At 45.1% G+C, this 21,630-nt stretch overlaps 1 protein-coding gene across 2 annotated transcripts in view; it reads right to left on the reverse strand.

Annotated features, from left to right (window-relative positions):
• LOC149457866 (ATP-binding cassette sub-family C member 1-like) overlaps window positions 1-12,853 on the reverse strand; it is a 91,845-nt gene extending 78,992 nt beyond the window's left edge. Inside the window, exon 1 of one of the 2 annotated variants that reach the window (XM_089682893.1) lies at window positions 12,772-12,853. In XM_089682893.1, coding sequence (XP_089539019.1) covers window positions 12,772-12,819 — 48 coding nt within the window. In that variant the 5' untranslated portion in view covers window positions 12,820-12,853. Of the gene's footprint in view, window positions 1-12,141; window positions 12,323-12,771 lie in introns of those variants that run through there. The other variant, XM_089682891.1, reaches the window with a different exon arrangement.
• Between the last annotated feature and the right edge of the window lie 8,777 nt (window positions 12,854-21,630).

Below are 21,630 nucleotides of genomic sequence, written 5' to 3' on the forward strand. Positions count from 1 at the left end.
CCAGCCCGAAAATGTTCCCACAAAGTTGGGATCATGAAATTGTCCAAAACGTCTTGGTATGCTGACACCTTAAGAGTTCCTTTCACTGGAACTAAAGGGCCAAGCCCAACCCCTGAAAAACAACCCCACACCATAATCTCCCCTCCACCAAACTTTACACTTGGCACAATGCAGTGAGGCAAGTACCGTTCTCCTGGCAAATGCCAAACCCAGACACGTCCATTGGATTGCCAGATAGAGAAGCGTGATTCGCCAATCCAGAGGACACGTCTCCACTGCTCTAGAGTCCAGTGGCGGCGTGCTTTACACCTCTGCATCCAACGCTTTGCATTGCACTTGGTGATGTAAGGCTTGGATGCAGCTGCTCAGCCATGGAAACCCATTCCATAAAGCTCTCTACACACTGTCATTGTGCTAATCTGAAGGCCACACCAAGTTTGGAGGTCTTTAGCTATTGACTCTGCAGACAGTTGGTGACTTCTGCGCACTGTGTGCTTCCACTCTGTCATTTTATGTGGCCTACCACTTTGTGGCTGAGTTGCTGTTGTTCCCAGTTGCTTCCACTTTATTATCACATCACCAACAGTTGACTGTGGAATATTTAGAAGCAAGGAACATTCACGGATGGACTTATTGCACAGGTGGCAACCTATCACAGTACCACGCTTGAATTCACTGAGCTCCTGAGAGCGACCCATTCTTTCACAAATGTTTGTAGAAGCAGTCTGCATGCCTAGGTGCTTGATTTTATACACCTGTGGCCATGGATGTGATTGGAACACTTGAACCCAATGATTTGAAGGGGTGTCCCAATACTTTTGGCAATATAGTGTATTTGTGGTGGCCGCAGCAGAGAGTGTGGGTTTTAATAGCCGCATATATGAAACCATGGGTGGCAGAGCTTTCTGTGCTGAGAGTATGTTCACTGCACGCTCCCAACACAGTGACCCAGCTGTCAAAGATGGCTCTTAGTCTCTACTAGTGATTGGAAGCTGGTGGGACTGGTTCCTGATCATGTGATCACTGTGACAACCAATCACAGTGGTCACATGATCTACTGGTCCTTCCCTAAGACACTATTAAAAGGGACGCGGGGGGGGGGGGGGGGGTCGTCGAGAAGAGATTAAAGTAAACCCGAGTTCACTTTGAATACCCATTTGGAAAGTAAAAAACCTATCACAGTACCATGCTTGAATTCACTGAGCTCCTTAGAGCGACCCATTCTTTCACAAATGTTTGTAGAAGCATTCTGCATGCCTAGGTGCTTGATTTTATACACATGTGTTCGTGGAGGTGATTGGAACACCTGAATCCAATGGTCACAAAGTTAGCAGAAAAGTAGCCACCCTCTCTTGATCACTCCTGAGATGGACTATGGGATTTCTATCTTGCATAGAGCAGCATGCATGATCACAATGAATGTGCATGGCTCATTGTAAAGAAATAGAAGCAGAGGTTCGGGAGCTCACAGAGAGAGAAAAACACAATAAAAATTTTTTTTTAAATGAAAAATAGATTATTGGGCCATCGGGTAGTGGATGTGTATGGATTATTTTTGGAGAATAAGGATATTGATTGGTGTCACATTAAGCAAAGACCAATGTAGCATGACCCGTTTTACCTAACTGCCAGGCTTTTCTGGGTTTGTAGCCATCAGGACATGAGCCATAAGTACAAATTGTTACTATGAATTACCCCCAGGTTTAGGCTACTTTCACACTGCTCCTCTGAAAAAACACACATGCGTTTTTGACGCATGTTTCTGCGGTGTCTTGCATTTTTGATGCATTTGCATTGCGTTTTCGCCACTGAACAAAGCACTTCCCACAGATGTGTTGTGTTTTTCCATCTTTCCATTCATTTCAATAGAGGGATGTTTTTTTGGTGCTTTTTTTTTTAAGAAACATGCACCAAAAAATGCAGCAAGGATTTTTTTTCACTGCAACTCAAGAGCAACGGATCAATGTGAAGAGCACCTTAGGATTTAAAAGAGATGCAGTTTTCTTCTTCTTTTCTTTCGCTCTTTTTAACTGAAGAACACACCAAAAGCAGATCAGTGTGAAAGAAGCTTTAAGGCTCCATGTACACGAGCCTACCCTGACTGCCGACCGTGGAAAAACGCAAATCACAGCAACTGTGGTACCACAATTTTGCCGCATTTGCGTTTCCCGTAGTTGGCGATCAAAATATTCCTATCCTTGCGCTCAGGAGAGAGAGGTTTAACCTCACGTAAAACGTGGCAGCTTCTACACTCTGAAACGCCTATGTGTACATGGACACATAGGTTTTTATGGAGTTGAGTTTAGGAGCTTTGGCAAAAAAAAATGCCAAAAGCTCCTAAACTCGAGTTTAGGAGCTGCTCGTGTACATGGGGTCTGAGGTTCATTGGCACATGGGTGTTTAATTGGTAGTTTTAGAGTTTTCCTTTTTGTTTTTACAGAACTTTAGTAAAATATCTTGAGTGACGGTCTGTTGAGATAGTTCGCGTTGCAACCTGCTGCACTGAAAAAACCGTAGTGCATGCCGTATTTGGCAATGACAATGCCGTGGCATGAACTGACCTCGGGAAACGAGGCATTTTGCCTTTTCTATACATTGGCACGGTCCTGGAAATAGCTGCCTGCATAGCCTCAACTCATCTAGATGCAAAAATCCCTCAATTATTAGTAATCGGGGTAAAGTTAGTGAGGTGGTCATAAGGTCAGCAATGTCCACCCGGTCACCAGACCTGTCTCACTAGTACATCTCAAGCCAAGAACCAGATCCAGGTAGCTAAGGTGGGTACTGCAAACAGGTTATATCACTCCCTGACAGTCTGTCTCATTCAGAGGACAGGATTGGCCTCACAGCTATGCTTCTGGGCTTTTTCCAAAATGTATCCACATGTACACCATGCTTGGATTACAAGACAATGCAAAGCACACCATTGATTTAAAGTGACACTAACATGTCTATACAGCTGTATAGTGGTGGGACACAATGAGAGGAGCCTATGGGTCACATAACACTGCTGGATTGGGGCTAAAAGCACAAATTCCCTCAAATGGCCATTGACATCCTGCATGCCCACCCAGTGTGGCATTAGATTTTCTAAACAACAGCTTAAACCTTTCAGATGTGCAAATACTGTTGAAAACCAGATGTTTACTGAAACAGGCACCAAAACAGCTAAATACCTTTTCTCATCAGCAGTGTATAGCAGTCTTGTGACTTCTATCAGTGTCCAGCAGAGCACTGGTCAAAGCTTGTAGGAGGACTTTTCATTCTCCCCTGATTGTTCTTTGAGGCTGTAGGACTCCTGACCCTCTGTCTGGACAGCGCTGATTAGCCCCGTGCTGACCACATGCACCCTCCCAAAGAAAGAAAAACTCTCCAGCCATACACATTAAACTGAGCATGTGCAGAGTGACTCCTAGAGCTCTGTACTATCGGCAGATGTATTGGGGACAGTAGAAGAAGGGGAGGATCAGACAAGACAGGATCAAATAGCCTTTTTACACAATGCAGAGGATTAACCCCTTATGTTCCACAGTGAGTATAACAAGCATGCTTTACTGCACTGTGGGTTTAGTATCACTTTAAGTATGACTAAAGAGGAAGTAGTAACATGGAACAGGGGGTATAAAAATGCAGGACCCAGAACACAAAAAGTTACACCTTTGAAGACAGTGCAGACAGTTTAAAAAAAAACAGGCTGTGGCAAAACTTACCGCATGCTAAAGCAATATTATCACGCGATTATACTCACTGGGAGGTCACTTTAGCCTGCTTTATGGTAGCTTGATAACTTAGGCTCAAAGGAAAAAGAAAAGTGAAAAATGGTGGTGGTGGGGGGCAGGCTCATCATACATATTACAATATGCCCATAAAATCTTTGTACAATCAACTTTGGATTTATCAAAACTATGTAATACAAGCAATTCCCTAATCCAGGGGTGGGCAACTGTGGCCCTCTAGCTGTTGGTGAACTACAAGTCCCATCATGCCTCTGCCTTTGGGAGTCATGCTTGTAACTGTCATTTTTGCAATGCCTCATGGGACTTGTAGTTCTACAACAGCTGGAGGGCTACAGTTGCCCACCCCTGCTCAATCACTGTGTATCCAAATCAGGCAGACTCTTGTACTATATAGTTCGGGGTAGATCTAAATCTATTCAGCTGTAGGGATGTTCCTCAGACCTCTGTCAGGCTATTTTCACTGACCCCCAACGTAAGGAACATTATTTTCATTATTTCAATTGACTGTAGTTTTGACCCAATGACTGGGGCACAAGTTATTGTCAGTTATTTTTATGGTATTATTATTATTATAATATTGTAGTAGCCATTTGATGCCCCTGTATTTTACACCCTGGTCACACTGATCCGACTTGGAAGTCATGCAACTTCCAGTGAAGTCGTATGATTTCAAAGTCAGATTATTATTATACAGTATTTATATAGCACCAAAAAGTTTGCTCAGGGCTGAACATTATAGTGGGAGACAGTACATGAGACAATACAGTAACCATACAATACACAAGGGGTTCGAGGGCCCTGCTCCTTGGAGCTTACAATCTAGGAGGGAGGGGATAGTGGTACAGGAGGAAATGGCTGTGGGGGATGGAGTGGTAGGAGGAGTGGAGGAGATCGGCAGTTAGGTGAGGGTGGGGTAGGCTTCCCTGAAGAGATGGGTTTTCAGGGTGCGCCTAAATGTGAGGAGAGTAGGTGACAGTCTGATGAATTGGGGTAGTGAGTTCCAGAGGATGGGGGAAGACCTGGAGAAGTCCTGGAGTCGGGCATGGGAGGAGGAGACCAGGGAACTAGAGAGTAGGAGGTCCTGTGAGGAGCAAAGAGTACGTGTTGGGTGGTATTTGGATATCAGGTCGCTGATGTAGTTTGGAGCAGTATTATGGACAGCTTGTACGTCAATGTTAGTAATTTGAATTTAATGCGTTGGGCAATCGGAAGCCAGTGGAGGGAATGACAGAGGGGGGTGGCAAATACGGAGCGGTTGGTAAGGTGGAGAAATCTGGCTGCTGAGTTCAGGATAGACTGAAGTGGGGATAGTCTGTGATGAGGTTGGCCGGTGAGGAGGGAGTTGCAGTAGTCGAATCGTGAGATAATAAGGGAGTGTATGAGTTGTTTAGTAGTGTCTGGGGTTAGGAACGAACGTATTCTGGAGATGTTGCGGAGGTGGAGCCTGCAAGAGTTTTCCAGCAATTGGACATGGGGCTGGAAGGACAGATTGGAGTCTAGAGTGACACCTAGAACTTTGGCTTGCGGGCTGGGACTGATGGTGATGGTGGTGTTATTGGTCGTGATGGAGAGGTTGGGTTGGGGGGGGGGGCACGGGCTGGGGGGAAAACTAAGAGCTCAGTTTTGGAAAGGTTTAATTTGAGGAAGTGGAGTGACATCCAGTCTGATGTCGTTCAGTAGGCAGGTGATTCGGGCAGAGACTGAGGGGGTGAGGCGAGGGGTAAAGAGGTAGATTTGCGTGTCATCGGCATAGAGGTGGTAGTTGAAGCCATAGGAGTGTATCAGTTGGCCAAGGGAGGAGGTGTAGATGGAGACGTCATTCTGACTTGAGGTGCGACTTGCAAGATACAGATATCTATGCATGCGCTACTTTGGAAATTGGTGCAGCTCCGACTAGGTTGGAATCGGACTGATATGATTGCTTTAATTGAGGACAATAAGGTGTGACTTGCCATGCAATTTGCAACTTTTGCTGCTGCGTTTGAAGGCCCCATTCATGATGCTTAGAAATGCTCAACAAGGAAAATCCCATTCATTTTAATGGCTCTGTTCACATCCAAGTGTTTTGTTGACTGTAGCAAAAAGCCTGTCACTTAAAAAACGTGCTACTTTTCAAGCAGATTTGAGTGTTTTTGTCCCCATACACTTGAATGGAAAATGCCTGAACAGCAAGAAATTAGCGTATTTGAGTGTTTTTTCAAGCGTTTCAGCTCATACAGCATCTCCTCTTTTCTAGCATCACTCCACACCTTCTAAACACACATCTTGTCATTACAATGGAGGAGAGTCTGCTTTTGGAGCAGAGACATTCATTGCTCTCATTCGTGGCCACCGCTGTATCTATGATCCCAGGGATCCTCATTATAAGAGCTGGGCAAGAACCACCGGAGCCTGGGAGGGAGTGGGTTGAAACCTGCTGCCCCAGTGGAACAGCTACACTGCTCCCCAGATCAAGGAGAAAGATACAGAACTTCTGTGTACAGCAGCCATGGGCCTGATTCTGGTTTTCCTGTTCAATGTGCCTAGGACACATGCAGGCAGTCCAACTCCTCCAAGATGGTACATCAATATGTGTCATTGCCAGAAGGTCTCAAGAGCATGGAGGAGATTTCAGGAGACAGGCAGTTACTCTAGGAGAGCTGGACAGAGCCGTAGAAGGTCCTTAACTCATCAACAGGACTGGTATCTGCTCCTTTGTACAAGGAGAATAGGATTAGCACTGCTAGAGTCCTACAAAATGACCTCCAACAGGCCACTGGTGTGAATGTCTCTGACCAAACAATCAGAAACAGACTTCATGAGGGTGGCCTGAGGGCCCAACGTCCTCTAGTGGGCCCTGTGCTTACTGCCCAGCACCACAGAGCTCAATTGGCATTTGCCTTTGAACACCAGAATTGGCAGGTCCACCACTGGTGCCCTGTTCTTTTCACAGATGAGAGCAGGTTCACCCTGAGCACATGTGACAGACATGAAAGGGTCTGGAGAAGCCGTGGAGAACATTAGACTGCCTGTAACATAGTTCAGCATGACCAATTTGGTGGAGGGTCAGTGATGGTCTGAGGAGGCATATCCATGGAGGGACGCACAGACCTCTACAGGCTAGACAATGGCACTCTGACTGCCATTAGGTATCAGGATGAAATCCTTGGATCCATTATCAGACCCTACACTGGTGCAGTAGGTCCTGGGTTCCTCCTGGTACACGACAATGTGGCAAGAGTATGCAGGCAGTTCCTGGAGGATGAAGGAATTGATACCATTGAATGGCCCCCAACCTCACCTGACCTAAATCCAATAGTACACCTCTGGGATATCATGTTTCGACCCCTCCAATGCCGCCAGGTTGCACCTCAGACGGTGAATCGTTATGTTCCTAACACATTACCCAGTCCATATCCGTATAGATATCCAGCATGATATTTTTCCCATTGAAATCTGATGCGTTTTCAAAGTGTTCCTTTTTTTTGAGCAATGTATACATACAGTGGGGCAAAAAAGTATTTAGTCAGTCACCAATTGTGCAAGTTCTCCCACTTAAAAAGATGAGAGAGGCCTGTAATTGGCATCATAGGTAGACCTCAACTATGAGAGACAAAATTAGAAAAAAAATCCAGACAATCACATTGGCTAATTTGGAAAGAATTTATTTGCAAATTATGGTGGAAAAAAAGTATTTGGTCAATATCAAAAGTTCATCTCAATACTTTGTTATATATCCTTTGTTGGCAATGACAGAGGTCAAACGTTTCCTGAAAGTCTTCACAAGGTTGGCACACACTGTTGCTGGTATGTTGGCCCATTCCTCCATGCAGATCTCCTCTAGAGCAGTGATGTTTTGGGGCTGTCGCTGGGCAACACGGACTTTAAACTCCCTCCAAAGGTTTTTTTATGGGGTTGAGATCTGGAGACTGGCTACTCCAGGACCTTGAAATGCTTCTTACGAAGCCACTCCTTCATTGCCCGGGTGGTATGTTTGGGATCATTGTCATGTTGGAAGACCCAGCCACGATTCATCTTCAATGCCCTTGCTGATGGAAGGAGGTTTGCACTCAAAATTTCACGATACATGGCCCCATTCATTCTGTCCTGTACATGGATCAGACGTCCTGGTCCCTTTGCGGAGAAACAGCCCTAAAGCATGATGTGCCACCCCCATGCTTCACAGTAGGTATGGTGTTCTTTGGATGCAACTCAGCATTCTCTCTCCTCCAAACACAACGAGTTGTGTTTCTACCAAACAGTTCTATTTTGGTTTCATCTGACCATATGACATTCTCCCAATCCTCTTCTGGATCATCCAAATGCTCTCTAGCAAACTTCAGACGGGCCCGGACATGTACTGGCTTAAGCAGGGGGACACGTCTGGCCCTGCAGGATCTGAGTCCCTGGCGGCGTAGTGTGTTACTGATGGTAGCCTTTGCTCTCTGCAGGTCATTCACTAGGTCCCCCCGTGTGGTCCTGGGATTTTTGCTCACCGTTCTTGTGATCATTTTGACCCCATGGGGTGAGATCTTGCGTGGAGCCCCAGATCGAGGGAGATTATCAGTGGTCTTGTATGTCTTCCATTTTCTAATTATTGCTCCCACAGTTGATTTGTTCACACCAAGCTGCTTCCCTATTGCAGATTCAGTCTTCCCAGCCTGGTGCAGGTCTACAATTTTGTTTCTGGTGTCCTTCGACAGCTCTTGGATCTTCACCATAGTGGAGTTTGGAGTGTGACTGTTTGAGGTTGTGGACAGGTGTCTTTTATACTGATAACAAGTTCAAACAGGTGCCATTGATACAGGTAATGAGTGCAGGACAGAGGAGCCTTTTAAAGAAGAAGGTACAGGTCTGTGAGAGCCAGAAATCTTGCTTGTTTGTAGGTGACCAAATACTTATTTTCCACCATAATTTGCAAATAAATTCTTTCCAAATCAGCCAATGTGATTGTCTGGATTTTGTTTCTCATTTTGTCTCTCATAGTTGAGGTCTACCTATGATGCCACTTACAGGCCTCTCTCATCTTTTTAAATGGGAGGACTTGCACAATTGGTGGCTGACTAAATACTTTTTTGCCCCACTGTACATACATATACACACACACAAATGTTTTGACTATCATTTCTGTTTTACACCCCGGTCACATTGGGTGCGACTTGGCATGCGATTTGCATGCAATGTGATTTGCAAATTGTATGCCAAGTCGCACCCTATTATCTGCTATTAGAGCAGTCATATCGGTGCAGTTCTGACTTGGTCTGAGCCACATAGATTTCTAAAGTACTGCATGCACTACTTTTGTTGCGATTTGCATAGACATCTGTGTCAGATGTTTTGCAAATCGCAATGAAATCGGCAGGTCACCTGATTTTGAAACTGTGCAACTTCACAGTAAGTCGCACAATTTCAAAATCAGCTTTGATGTGACGGGGGGGGGCTTAAACTGAATGGGTTTTTTAACAAGGTGGGGGATCACATATACTGTAACTGCCCCCACTGTATCTCTCCAGAAATCAGAAAGCCAGCTTTGGTTAATGAAGCTTGTATTATTAACACATTGCAGTGGATGGGGCAGCAGATGTCACAAGTCAATGGATACTAGAAGGTGTCACCGGAGACTTGTAAAGTGACTCCCTTGAGGTAGGTCATGGGAATTAGATATGTAAATAATAATGTTTTATATTTATAACAACCACGGATCACAACAAACATAGTACTTTGCTTCTAAAGAATTTGGTGAGAACATCTCTAAACACCACCAAATGTGATTGGATGTGTATAGTATACATTGTATACTGTAAAGATCGGTATATTATATAATGTAAACAAATACAGAACTCCATTGGTTGAGAACTCAGACAAGCACATGGTGTCACACTGCACTGAGTCATTGTTGTGAAATCAGATAGAAACTTGGAAGACAGAATCATTTGAAACCGATGTCAGTACAATACTTGTAGTTACTCTTCCTTGCATAAAATAAGACACTTGGGACACAATTACACAGGAACGCCTTTTACCAGACGACTCTACAACTACAATCTCATGCACTGTGTGCATGCTCACTGCAGGAGATTGTTATGTGAATAGTGGAAATGAAAGCCAAAATCTGGGCATTTTTTAAATATTAAAATGACTCTCCCCCCAGGCAGTAATTAAAATAAAAAGCAGCTCAGACAGCAATACTGGGGCTGACCCCCACAGTATTTCTTTGTCTTCACAGAATGTCCTCAGACTTCCAGGTTGAGTGACACCCAGGAGTAGATTTACTAAAACCTGAACACTGAGAATCTGGTGCAGCTGTGCAGGGCAGCCAGTCAGCTTTCAACTTGGTCAGTGAAGCTTGGACAATAAAACCTGAAAGCTGATTGGTTTCTATGCACAGCTGCACCAGATTTCGCACCATTCAGTTTTAGTAAAATAACCCCCCAAGAGTTGTGCAACCCAGAGGACTAATAACATACGAAGAATACAGGGCATTGTGGCTCTGCCCACAGGGGGGGCATCACCTCTGCACTCTTCATTCAAAGAGCATTGATGCAGAGAGCAGCACTGACTTCATCATGTCTCTGCATCTACAAGAACTGCCTTCAACTGGAGGAGATTGTGAGAGGAAGAGAACCTAAAGTGCTATGTGATCAGCCGAAGACATCAGAAAAAGGTAAGTATATTAAAAAGAGAAGTATGGCCAAAGTTTTCTTTGGCCAGACTTATCTTGTGCACTTACGTTTGCTCTCCTGTTCACCCAGAGTCAGCTTATAGTGGGTTATTGCCAGGCTCTGGAAGGTTCCTGACAATATTGTCGGTATCTACTCAGCTACCTCATTGACAGCTGGTTCCACCTCTCAGCGTGATTGTAGTGATTTCTAGCAACTTCATGTAGTATGGCTCCAGTCCATGACTGTCTCCTGAAGCATGTCCCCAGTCTCCAACACTATCTATAACATAGTCAGACTCTGTCAGTCTCCTGCAGCATGTCTTCAGTCTCTGACCATCTCTTGTATCACGTCTGCAGTCTCTGACCATCTCTTGTATCACGTCTGCAGTCTCTGACCATCTCTTGTATCATGTCTGCAGTCTCTGACCATCTCTTGTATAGCATCTGCAGTCTCTGACCATCTCTTGTATCGCATCTGCAGTCTCTGACCATCTCTTGTATCATGTCTGCAGTCTCTGACCATCTCTTGTATAGCATCTGCAGTCTCTGACCATCTCTTGTATCATGTCTGCAGTCTCTGACCATCTCTTGTATCGCATCTGCAGTCTCTGACCATCTCTTGTATCGCATCTGCAGTCTCTGACCATCTCTTGTATCGCATCTGCAGTCTCTGACCATCTCTTGTATCGCATCTGCAGTCTCTGACCATCTCTTGTATAGCGTCTGCAGTCTCTGACCATCTCTTGTATAGCGTCTGCAGTCTCTGACCATCTCTTGTATCACGTCTGCAGTCTCTGACCATCTCTTGTATCGTGTCTGCAGTCTCTAACCATCTCTTGTATCGTGTCTGCAGTCTCTAACCATCTCTTGTATCACGTCTGCAGTCTCTGACCATCTCTTGTATCGTGTCTGCAGTCTCTGACCATCTCTTGTATCGTGTCTGCAGTCTCTGACCATCTCTTGTATCGTGTCTGCAGTCTCTGACCATCTCTTGTATCGTGTCTGCAGTCTCTGACCATCTCTTGTATCGTGTCTGCAGTCTCTGACCATCTCTTGTATCGTGTCTGCAGTCTCTGACCATCTCTTGTATCGTGTCTGCAGTCTCTGACCATCTCTTGTATCATGTATGTGATTTCTGACCATCTCTTATATCATGTATGTGATCTCTGACCATCTCTTGTATCATGTATGTGATCTCTGACCATCTCTTGTATCACGTATGTGATCTCTGACCATCTCTTGTATCACGTATGTGATCTCTGACCATCTCTTGTATCACGTATGTGATCTCTGACCATCTCTTGTATCACGTATGTGATCTCTGACCATCTCTTGTATCACGTATGTGATCTCTGACCATCTCTTGTATCTCTGACCAGTATGTGTGTAAGAACCCATAGAGTGTGGTGGCTACCCTTGGGACTATACATTAACAAATATAATATAAATTGCTGTACAGACATATACTGTACTATCCATCAACCACATAATATATTAGGGAATAGAACGCTGTCCTTTCCCTCTGTAGACATGTAAGATTCTGTCATTAGTATATTCTGTATGCAGTGAGGTTTGCTGTATACAGATGATAGTATTGTCCTGTGTCAGTAAAATATTTGTTTTACATGTTGATATCAGGGCCCCCTGTGTGCCCCCCATGCAGTGGGTGTGTCCCTCCGGGACAATGACAGGTGGAGGGATCACAGGACAGAGTCACACAACTTGTTACATTGTAATGATCAGAGATCCTCCTGGTTACATTACCTTCCCACTGGTGGTGATCCTCTGGTAGGCAGCACTGTTCCCAATGAACGCTCTCAGCATTGTAGTATGAGTACAGAGGAGATCCAGTGTTCGGTGACACCATCCCCAAGTCGTGACACCACACAGATCTACATCTCCGAGCACTCACACTGCACACAGCTCTCCTGCACAGCGCCCTCTACTGTCTCCGCACCCCTCTTCCGGATTTATTCATTCACAGGCTGAGAGCGGCTCTCTCTACACTACAATAACAAACTGGCGGCCAATCACGGACTGCGCTAATGACAGCCAGCCAACCATGTGCACAGGCACGGACTGACAGCCAATGGCCTTCCTAAAGAGGTGACATTGGAGACACTGGCCACGCCGCTGTAGGTGGGGGTAATGACGTATGTGGGCGGAGCTGGGAAGACAGCGGAGCCTGAGATAGAAGTATGGGAGGGGCGGTGATTGCAGGCTGCACAGGATTAACTCTTTGACTCCCTCCCAGCTGCTCTACTATGTCCTTGGATGATGTGCAGTGTAGTCTATTGGGGACATTCTTCAGGAACATGTGGGGCCCCTACCCTGCCCAGGGCCCTGGGTGTTAGTCTGCTTGCAGGCATTCACCCATCATATGGCAGTACTCACCTTGTCGGCTGGTGGGTCCAGGAGAAGCCGGGCATCAGAGCAAACCATGGATGTGACTAAGCTCTCTGCTGTGTGCCCACCAACCAGCCCCGATCAGTGATGTCACCGTTCCCCCTCCCCCCTCACTGTGCCGGATTCTCTCAAAATCAGCACTTGGACACCTGAGGGTCAGTTTTCCTGATGTATGGAGCCTAATGTGTGGTCCCTGACATCACCAAAGGGCCACACATAATGTTCAGTGAACAGAAATCTGTCAGATACTGCAGACATGGTGTAGGAGATGATCAGAGACTGCAGACATGGTGTAGGAGATGACCAGAGACCGCAGACATGGTGTAGGAGATGACCAGATAGTGCAGACATGGTGTAGGAGATGACCAGAGACCGCAGGCGTGTAGGAGATGTTCAGAGACCGCAGACATGGTGTAGGAGATGACCAGAGACCGCAGACATGGTGTAGGAGATGACCAGAGACCACAGACATGGTGTAGGAGATGACCAGAGACCGCAGACACGGTGTAGGAGATGACCAGAGACTGCAGACACGATGGGGAACATGATCAGAGACTGTAGACAAGATGTGGGAGATGATCAGATACTGCAGTCATGGTGTAGATGATCAGAGACTGCAGACCTGATGTGGGAGATGATCAGAGACTGAAGACACAGTGTAGGAGATAATCAAAGACTGCAGACATGGTGTATAGAAGATGATCAAAGACTGCAGTCATGGTGTAGGAGATGATCAGAGACTGCAGACATTGGGTAGAAGATGATCAGAGACTGCAGTCATGGTGTAGGAGGTGATCAGAGACTGCAGATATTCTGTAGGAGAGACTGCAGACATGGTGTAGGAGACCATCAAAGACTGCAGTGATGGTGTAGAAGATGATCAGAGACTGCAGACATGGTGTAGGAGATGATCAGAGACTGCAGACTGAGACGATCACAGTGTCAGACCCCAGCCCTTCTCACCAAACTCGTGACCGAAGGACTAGCCAATATAAAACTGCGCTGTCACATGCGTAACAATGCCGTGCCCAGCTGCACCCTGCACAAAAATTTTCCAGCTCACTGGACCACAATCGATGTGCCAGCAGCCTGGTAGAGATTGTTACTGGGTCAGGTTAATTAAGCTAATAACCCTCTTCACACTGCCACCACCTCCTTTTTGTACAGGGAAAGAGGAAACTCGGCAATATCAGCAATAACACTATGATGGTTGGATAATCGTCTGTATACCACTGTCACCACAGGCAGGTTATACAGAGGGATAAAAACACACACAGTAGCGCTCTTTAGAAACAGGAATTTGTTATTGCCTCTTGCAGTAATTTGTTATTAGAAACTTACGGCATCCTGAGCTGCTGGCACTGGGTTTTCTGGAATCAAATCTGGAAGGAAAGTGGGGTGGAACCCATAGTTGGCATAAAATGGTGATTGTTTGGTGGCGGAGTGGTTTGCGTTATGTGTAGAGGAGTGGTCCAAAATTACTCCGGATCGTTGTGCAGGTCTGATCTGCAACTACAGGAAACGTTTGGTTGAGGTTATTGCTGCCAAAGGTGGGTCAACCAGTTATTAAGTCCAAAGGTTCACATACTTTTTCCTCCCTGCACTGTGAATGTTTACATGTTATGTGCAATTAAACCATGGCAACATCTAATGTTTGTGTAGTATTATGTTCAGCAGACTGTGTTCTTTTATTGTTGTGACTTAGATGATGTTCAGAGCACATTTTATGCCCAATTCATGCAAAACTCCACGTAATCCCAAGGGGTTCACATACTTTTTCTTGCAAGTGTAGGTGCCACCAGGCCTGAAAAATTCTTAATGAATTTTCTATAAAATTTGCAAAGCCGATAAAGCACTGCACACCTTTCTTATCTGCTGGGACTGGCTTATCTGCTGAGACGTTCTGGGGATCCATTGCAATTCCTGAGGTGGAGATGATTAATCCCAAGAATTGAATACTGTCTTGCTCGAAACAACATTTCTCCGCTTTGGCAAACAGTCCGTGCTGGCGAAGTCGCTCCAATACATTCTTAACGTGACCACGATGTGCTTCCAGGGATGATGAAAAGATTAGGATGTCGTCAAGGTAGACGATCACGAAGATGTCCAGATAATCCTTGAAGATGTCATTGACAAAATGTTGAAAGGTGGCTGGGGCATTGCACAACCCAAATGGCATCACTAGGTACTCATAGTGCCCAAATCGGGTGCGGAAAGCTGTCTTCCACTCGTCCCCTTCCTGGATACGGACCAAGTTGTCGGCGCCCCTGAGATCTAGCTTCGTAAAGACGGAGGCCGCCTTCAGTCTCTGGAATAATTCGGGGAGCGGGGAGCAGTTTTTAACTGTGATTTTATTTAATTCCTGGTAGTCCACACAGGGTCTCAGCGACTGATCTTTCTTTTCAACAAGGAAAATTCCTGCACCCGCGGGAGATGTGGACAGATGGATAAATCCCTTTTTGAGGCTCTCCTCGATGTACTCCTTCAAGGCTCCTAACTCCCATTCAAAGAGAGGGAAGATTCAGCCAAAAGGAATTTCAGAACCCGGTAAGAGGTCGATGGGGCAATCATATGCCCGATGTGGGGGAAGGATGTCTGCTCCCCATGGGCTGAACACATCCAGATAGGAGTGGTAGGCCGAAGGAATAGCCTGGGTTAATTCTTCCTCTGTGGTTACACAGCACAGAGGCGGCGTGGCTCTAGGTGTCTCGAGGCAACAGTGTTCCTGGCAATAATGGGACATAAACTGTATTGTACCCGTTTTCCAGTCAATGTGAGGGTCATGGGCTTGTAGCCAAGGAAGTCCCAGGATTACTGGAAACAGAGGGGACGCGATGGCGTCCAATCGGAGGAACGCCTGATGGCGTCCGGCTATCATAGTGTGGAGTGGCGGGGTCTCTCAATCTACTACTCCGGACTTTATCTGGTACCCGTCTGCCAGAAAAATGTGCAGACCCTGCTCTTTGGTCTTTGGTCTGCAACGGAATCTGATGGTGAGCTGCAAAGCCAAGGTCGACGAAGCAGCTACAGGCTCCTGAATCGATAATAGCCATCACCGGTACAAGCCTTCCGGGAAGCTGGAAAGAGATGGGTACAGCTAAGTGAGTGGCGTTGTTGAGGCAGGGAGAAGACACCGTAGAAGCAACTGAAGCACACTTACGCATGTTCTCGGGACAAGAACGGACTATATGGCCAGCTGCTCCGCAATATAAACATAAATTGTTCAGCCGGAGTCTCTGGCGCTCTTCAAATGTAAGCGAGGGCCGCATTACTCAGAATCTGCATTGGTCCAGCTTCTTCAGCCATTTCCTGACCTCGATTCCTGCTTGGGGAAGCAAGTTGGAGCGGAACCCAGGGTAACACCCATGTTGGCCTGGGATGTGAAGTGGCCCTTTCTTGCCGGCGTTCCCGCGGCCTGCAGTCAATTTGAATGGCCACTCGACTTAAATCCTCCAGCGTGTCGGGTATACCAACTCCGGCCAATTCGTCCTTAAGTGGTTCAGACAAGCCCAGCCAAAATTGGTGATGCAAAGCTGCGTTGTTCCACTGTGTGTCCCCACTCCAGTGCCTGAATTCAGCTGCATAATCTTCCAGCGCTCGGTGGCCTTGTTGCTTTGTATGTAGAGTCGCCTCGGCCGAAGCAGCTCATCATACAGTTGTGACATTGCCTTAAAAAATGATGACACCGAATCTAAGTGTGAGTGCCGATCCTCCATCAGCCGATGGGCCCAGCCTTGAGGTTCCCCCTGCAACAGCGATATAACAAACCCCACCTTGACTGATTCGGAGGCAAAGGTTCGGGGTTGGAGGTCAAAGTAAAGCAGGCAGGAGTTCTGGAAAGCCCCGAATTTCTTCCGATCCCCATTAAAACGCTTGGGCGTAGGTACTCGAGGTTCAGGTGGAGGGATGGTGAATACTGCTGGCGGAGGATTCTGCGGGGTCCTGGGGCACAGGTGCACCTGCCGTGGCAGATGGCGTGGCTGCTGGTGTGGTTAGAGTCTGGATTCGCCCCTTCAGGTGCCTGTACCCCTCTTAAAGTGTCTTCACTGCCTGAGTAAGATCCCCTATTGCCCGGGGGCCCCATGAGTTGTCAGTCCGCCTCTGTCAGAGACTACAGACGTTGTAGGAAATGAATAGAGATATGGTGGTTGATTTACTAAGACTGGAGAATGCAAAATCTGGTGCAGCTTTGCAAAGAAGACTGATTCTTCTTCCTTGGGATGGAACAGAAGTGATAACATGTTTGCACAACAACCAGCACAGGCCCAATGGGAAAAGACAGCTAGGAACAGGACCCCAGGACAAAAGAATCCCACTCTTGCCCTTTAATAAGTCAAGGTGAAAATCCACTTGATTCCGTAGTCCGCATCCAGTAACTGCTCAGTGAATCAGTACAGTAAGTGGACAAAGCACAGTCCATACAATGATACAGGGTACATTTGTTTAGATATCACAGAGGGAACCCAGAATGTAGAAGTCTGTCACTATAGTCACACGCTCATCAGGATTGAGGACCTGGACTGTTTGCGATTCTTTGCTGCCCTTGATTTTACTCGTTCTGTGAGACACTGAGCAGCTCTAAATAATCAACCCCTGGAGCCTCTGATTATAGAGGAACTAGGTAAATCTACCTACCAGTCTATACTACACTAGGAGGGTGTGACATAAACGATCAAATTAAAATGATAAAGATGTGTCAGTTTTTATTTAGAGCCTCGGATGGCTGCATCATAGTCAAATCACAGCACTGCTCATTATGATAATCTGGTTCACAGTACACTATTTCCTATTCCTATGCAGGCCATTCCTACAAGCCAAATTCCAAAAAAGTTGCAACGCTGTGTAAAATCTACATAAAAATAGAATTCAATGATTTGCATATCTCATAAACCCATATTTGATTCACAATGGTAGCTTGCTTGTTCTCCATGTGACTATATTGGTTTCCTCTGGGTACTTTGGTTTCCTTCCACACTCTAAAGACATGCTGGTAGGTAAATTGGGCCTAGTATCTGTATGTATGAATGTAAGTTAGGACCATAGATTGTAAGCTCCTTGAGGGCAGGGAAGGATTTGAATGTATAATATCTATGTAAAGCGTTGCATACATTGATGATGCTACATAATTACATGTAACAAATAAATAAAATAAACAATGTACACATTTTAAGAAAAAAAAGTTATTTTGAAATTGAAAGCAGCAACATGTTTAAAAATAATAAAAAATAGTGTTGCGCTCCTGTGATTAATATTTACATATTACCCATATATTCCTGAATCTTTAAATTAAATATATATATATATATATATATATATATGATTAAAAATATAATATATCCTTATGTGCATGATAAATCAAAATAAGGTTCAAATACTAATTAACATATATGAATAATCATCAAAAGTGAAAAATCATTATTATAGGAAATTCACATAAAAATGTGTCCATAAATATATATATATATATATATATATATATATGGAGTCCTCTTTGAACTTTGGTTCAAAAGGGCCTGCTTCAATGAATGGATCAGTTATAATCTTTCTATGCGCTCACCTTCCTTTTAGCCTAATTGATTTTTAGTAAAATAGCTTTTTGTCCTATATGGACAGATGAAATGCTCCTGCGCCAGAAATCCTTCTCAGATGATATAGCCTTGTAATATTCTTATATTTCCACCTGGTGTCTCTCCAGTGCTCTGATCCCTGTATTGGTTATGGATGGATGGATTCCTCCTCACCTCCAGGGGTCTAATTCCTCCTTATGTCCCCTCCAGTACTCCACATAAGTATCAGAAAAGAAGAAAAAACATTGAGCCTGTTGAACCTGTCGGGAATGCAGAGATGTCCTGTGCCCTCTACACAGTTTTATTGCAAGCAGAATAATGAGCTCTGTCTACTCCCTTCCTTGCAATGCAAACCACCTCCTCCAGTTCTGATGAGAGATGAAAAGAATTGCTTGTCCCAGTGGCAAGTCCTCACAGTTTGACCCACACTCAAATAAGCGCTTTCCCAGCCACATTGGGTTGCCATTCTGAATAGTCTATGTTGATTGAGACAGTGAAGTACAGCTATAAATATAATAAGTAAATAGAATAAATAAATAAAAAAGTAAACAAATAAGTATAAACCCCACTACAAGTGTTGCCTACTCCATCTAGTGTTAAATAGTATAACTGCGGAACCCATTATGCCAAATTAATAAAAGCAAAAAGGAGAAACAAAATAAAATATATATACATAATGGATGGTATCCCATCCTTATATTTAGGGTCATGCAAAAAAAAAAGAACCCAATTGTATTTGGCTTTTATTGTGTTTTTCCTTTTTATGGATCCTTTGCTTTTATTCATTCTGTATAACGGGCTCTGAAGTTATACCATTTACCACTAGATGGAGTATGCATCATCTTTAGTGGCTGCTCTTTTAACCTTTTGCATATACTGTATATGTGTCTAATTTCTGTGTTATTTGACATTTTGGAGTGTATGGTCTCTGTGGTTTTCTTAGACACAGACTTAGACTGCCCATACACTATACAATTTTCTGTTCAATTTCTGCCCAATTACCTTTAGATTTACCTTCAACTAATTGGATTCAATTGAAAGTGTTGTTTAGTTTTGATCTCATATTGTATGGTTTTTGGTAATTGTAAAGCAAAATTCTCAAGAAAATTGTATGATATATTGCCAGCCTTATGTGGGAGCATCCAAGTGCAACCTGCATATCTTATATTTTGGTGTTTGTAACGTGAGCTCTCTGTGATCGTGGGAGGCATTGTGGATTGGTGCAAATACTGACTTGATTTAAATGTTTGTGGCAATTTTTAGGATCACGTTTGGTAAATATGGCAATGTTTAAACATATTGGCAGTATTTAGACCCAGCACACGTCACCCAGCCTATTCCCTGATGAAGTCATGTGATGAACAAGACATCGTCTTGGGCACAGCCAGGTGATGTCTTGTGATCTGTGGTGTCCCCGTTTGCCCTGTATACATGTTTGCAATTCCTTTTAATAAATCAGTTTTATTTGGAATGACTATACTATGGTGGCCTTCTTCTAATTTGAGCTCCTCCAGTGACTGAGCGAGCAGACAGATCCCTTAAAGGGAAGATATCTTGAGCCCCTTATTCAATCCCTGGGATCAAGGGAAGGAGCATTTGACCTGCAGTATATCTACTTATAGGTCTATGAGGTCTAAGGCAGGGGTCTCCAAACTGCGGCCCGAGGGCCAGATGTGGCCTCTTGATAGCCTTTATTTGGCCCTTGGGGCACTATTACTGTCAATGATTTGAGGCATGATTCCACTCACTAACAACAATGGGGCACTATTCCTCCCACTGAGACCAATGATGATGTACTATACCTCCCACTGACACCAACGAAGGGGCACTATTCCTCCCACTGATACCAATGATGGGGCACCATTCCTCCCACTGAAACCAATGATGGGTCACTATTCCTTCCACTGACACCAACAATGGGGCACTATAACTCCCACTGATGCCAATGATGGGGCACTATTCCTCCCACTGAAACCAATTATGTGACACTATTGCTCCCACTGACACCAACAATGGGGCACTATAACTCCCACTGATACCAATGATGGGGCACTATACCTCCCACTGATACTAATAATGGGACACTATTCCTCCCACTGACACCATTGATGGGGCATTACTCTTCCTCCTACTGATCACCAACCCTGAGGCCATCTGTATTCTCACTGATGCTGGACATTTTCTACCCCAGCTGGCCACAATCTGGCCCTCCTAAAGTCTGAAGGACAATAAACTGGCCTATAGTTTGAAAAGTTTGGAGACCCCTGATCTAAGGTGAGGGCACAGCTTTGCACTGAAGTGGAGCACATTTTGTATGAAGTTTTTGAAGTGCAGCTCCTGAGTTGTGGTATCACTACCTTCTATGCAGAAGCTTGTCATTAACTGTTATTTGGAGTTATGAAGACCCTGCACAATTATCTTAGTTGGGACTTGTTCACTTTGAAAATAATTTCATTTGTAACACCCTGCAGAAATACTGCAGGATGTTAAATGGACACAAGATGGCAGTGACCTGCAGGCTAGTTGCACAGACTCTGTTAAAAAGCTTTGTGGGATAGGTTGGTTGAATTGCAGGATTTCACTGTTTGACAGGGAGCTAATAAACATTTCCCAGAAGAACTAGCTAAAGGGCGGGGGAAGATAAATACAGTAGCCCAGGAACCAGGTTACTGGAAATGGACGGAGAGAGAGCTGGAGAGCAGGTGTGAGGAGACAGGAGGAGGTGTGTGGGATGCCAGAGGTCCCAACTGGGCAAGACCGCAGAGAGTGGATGAGAGAAGAAGAGTTGCTGATCACTGACACTGATGACAAGTCGGACAGACAGCCCTGAGAGCAGGTGAGCTGGAGTGCCGCTATCCTGAGTGATCTCTGTAGATGGGGTCCCCCGTTTCCTTGTTATTCCTTTAGAGAGACTTTCCACCACCTGACCGAGGCCATGGATCAGAGAGAGAGAACTCCATATTCAGGCCATCTCAGACGTATATGACATTGCCAAGTTAGGTCCTTTGCTACTCATCTTGATTACTATCGTTCCTCAAGTTACATGTGTTAAGGCTTAAGTTGTTCAGCCTACTAGCTGTTACAGTCCCAGCATATCCAATCAAAGGGGCCTACTACACGATCAGCCATCTGCAGGCCCAGCTGTATTATTGCTCCTATTACAGTCTGCCCATTTGCCAAGAAGCTCCTGCACTACTGCAGTGTGCCACTGTGGCCTAAGGCTGAAACCAACTCCAAAGAAGTGTGTTTTGCCCATTTCTACTTACTGCCAAGTTTTCCA

The sequence above is a fragment of the Staurois parvus genome, unplaced genomic scaffold, assembly GCF_062004578.1.
Source record: "Staurois parvus isolate SC_StPar_1 unplaced genomic scaffold, SC_StPar_1.0 ptg000299l, whole genome shotgun sequence".
NCBI lineage: Eukaryota > Metazoa > Chordata > Amphibia > Anura > Ranidae > Staurois > Staurois parvus.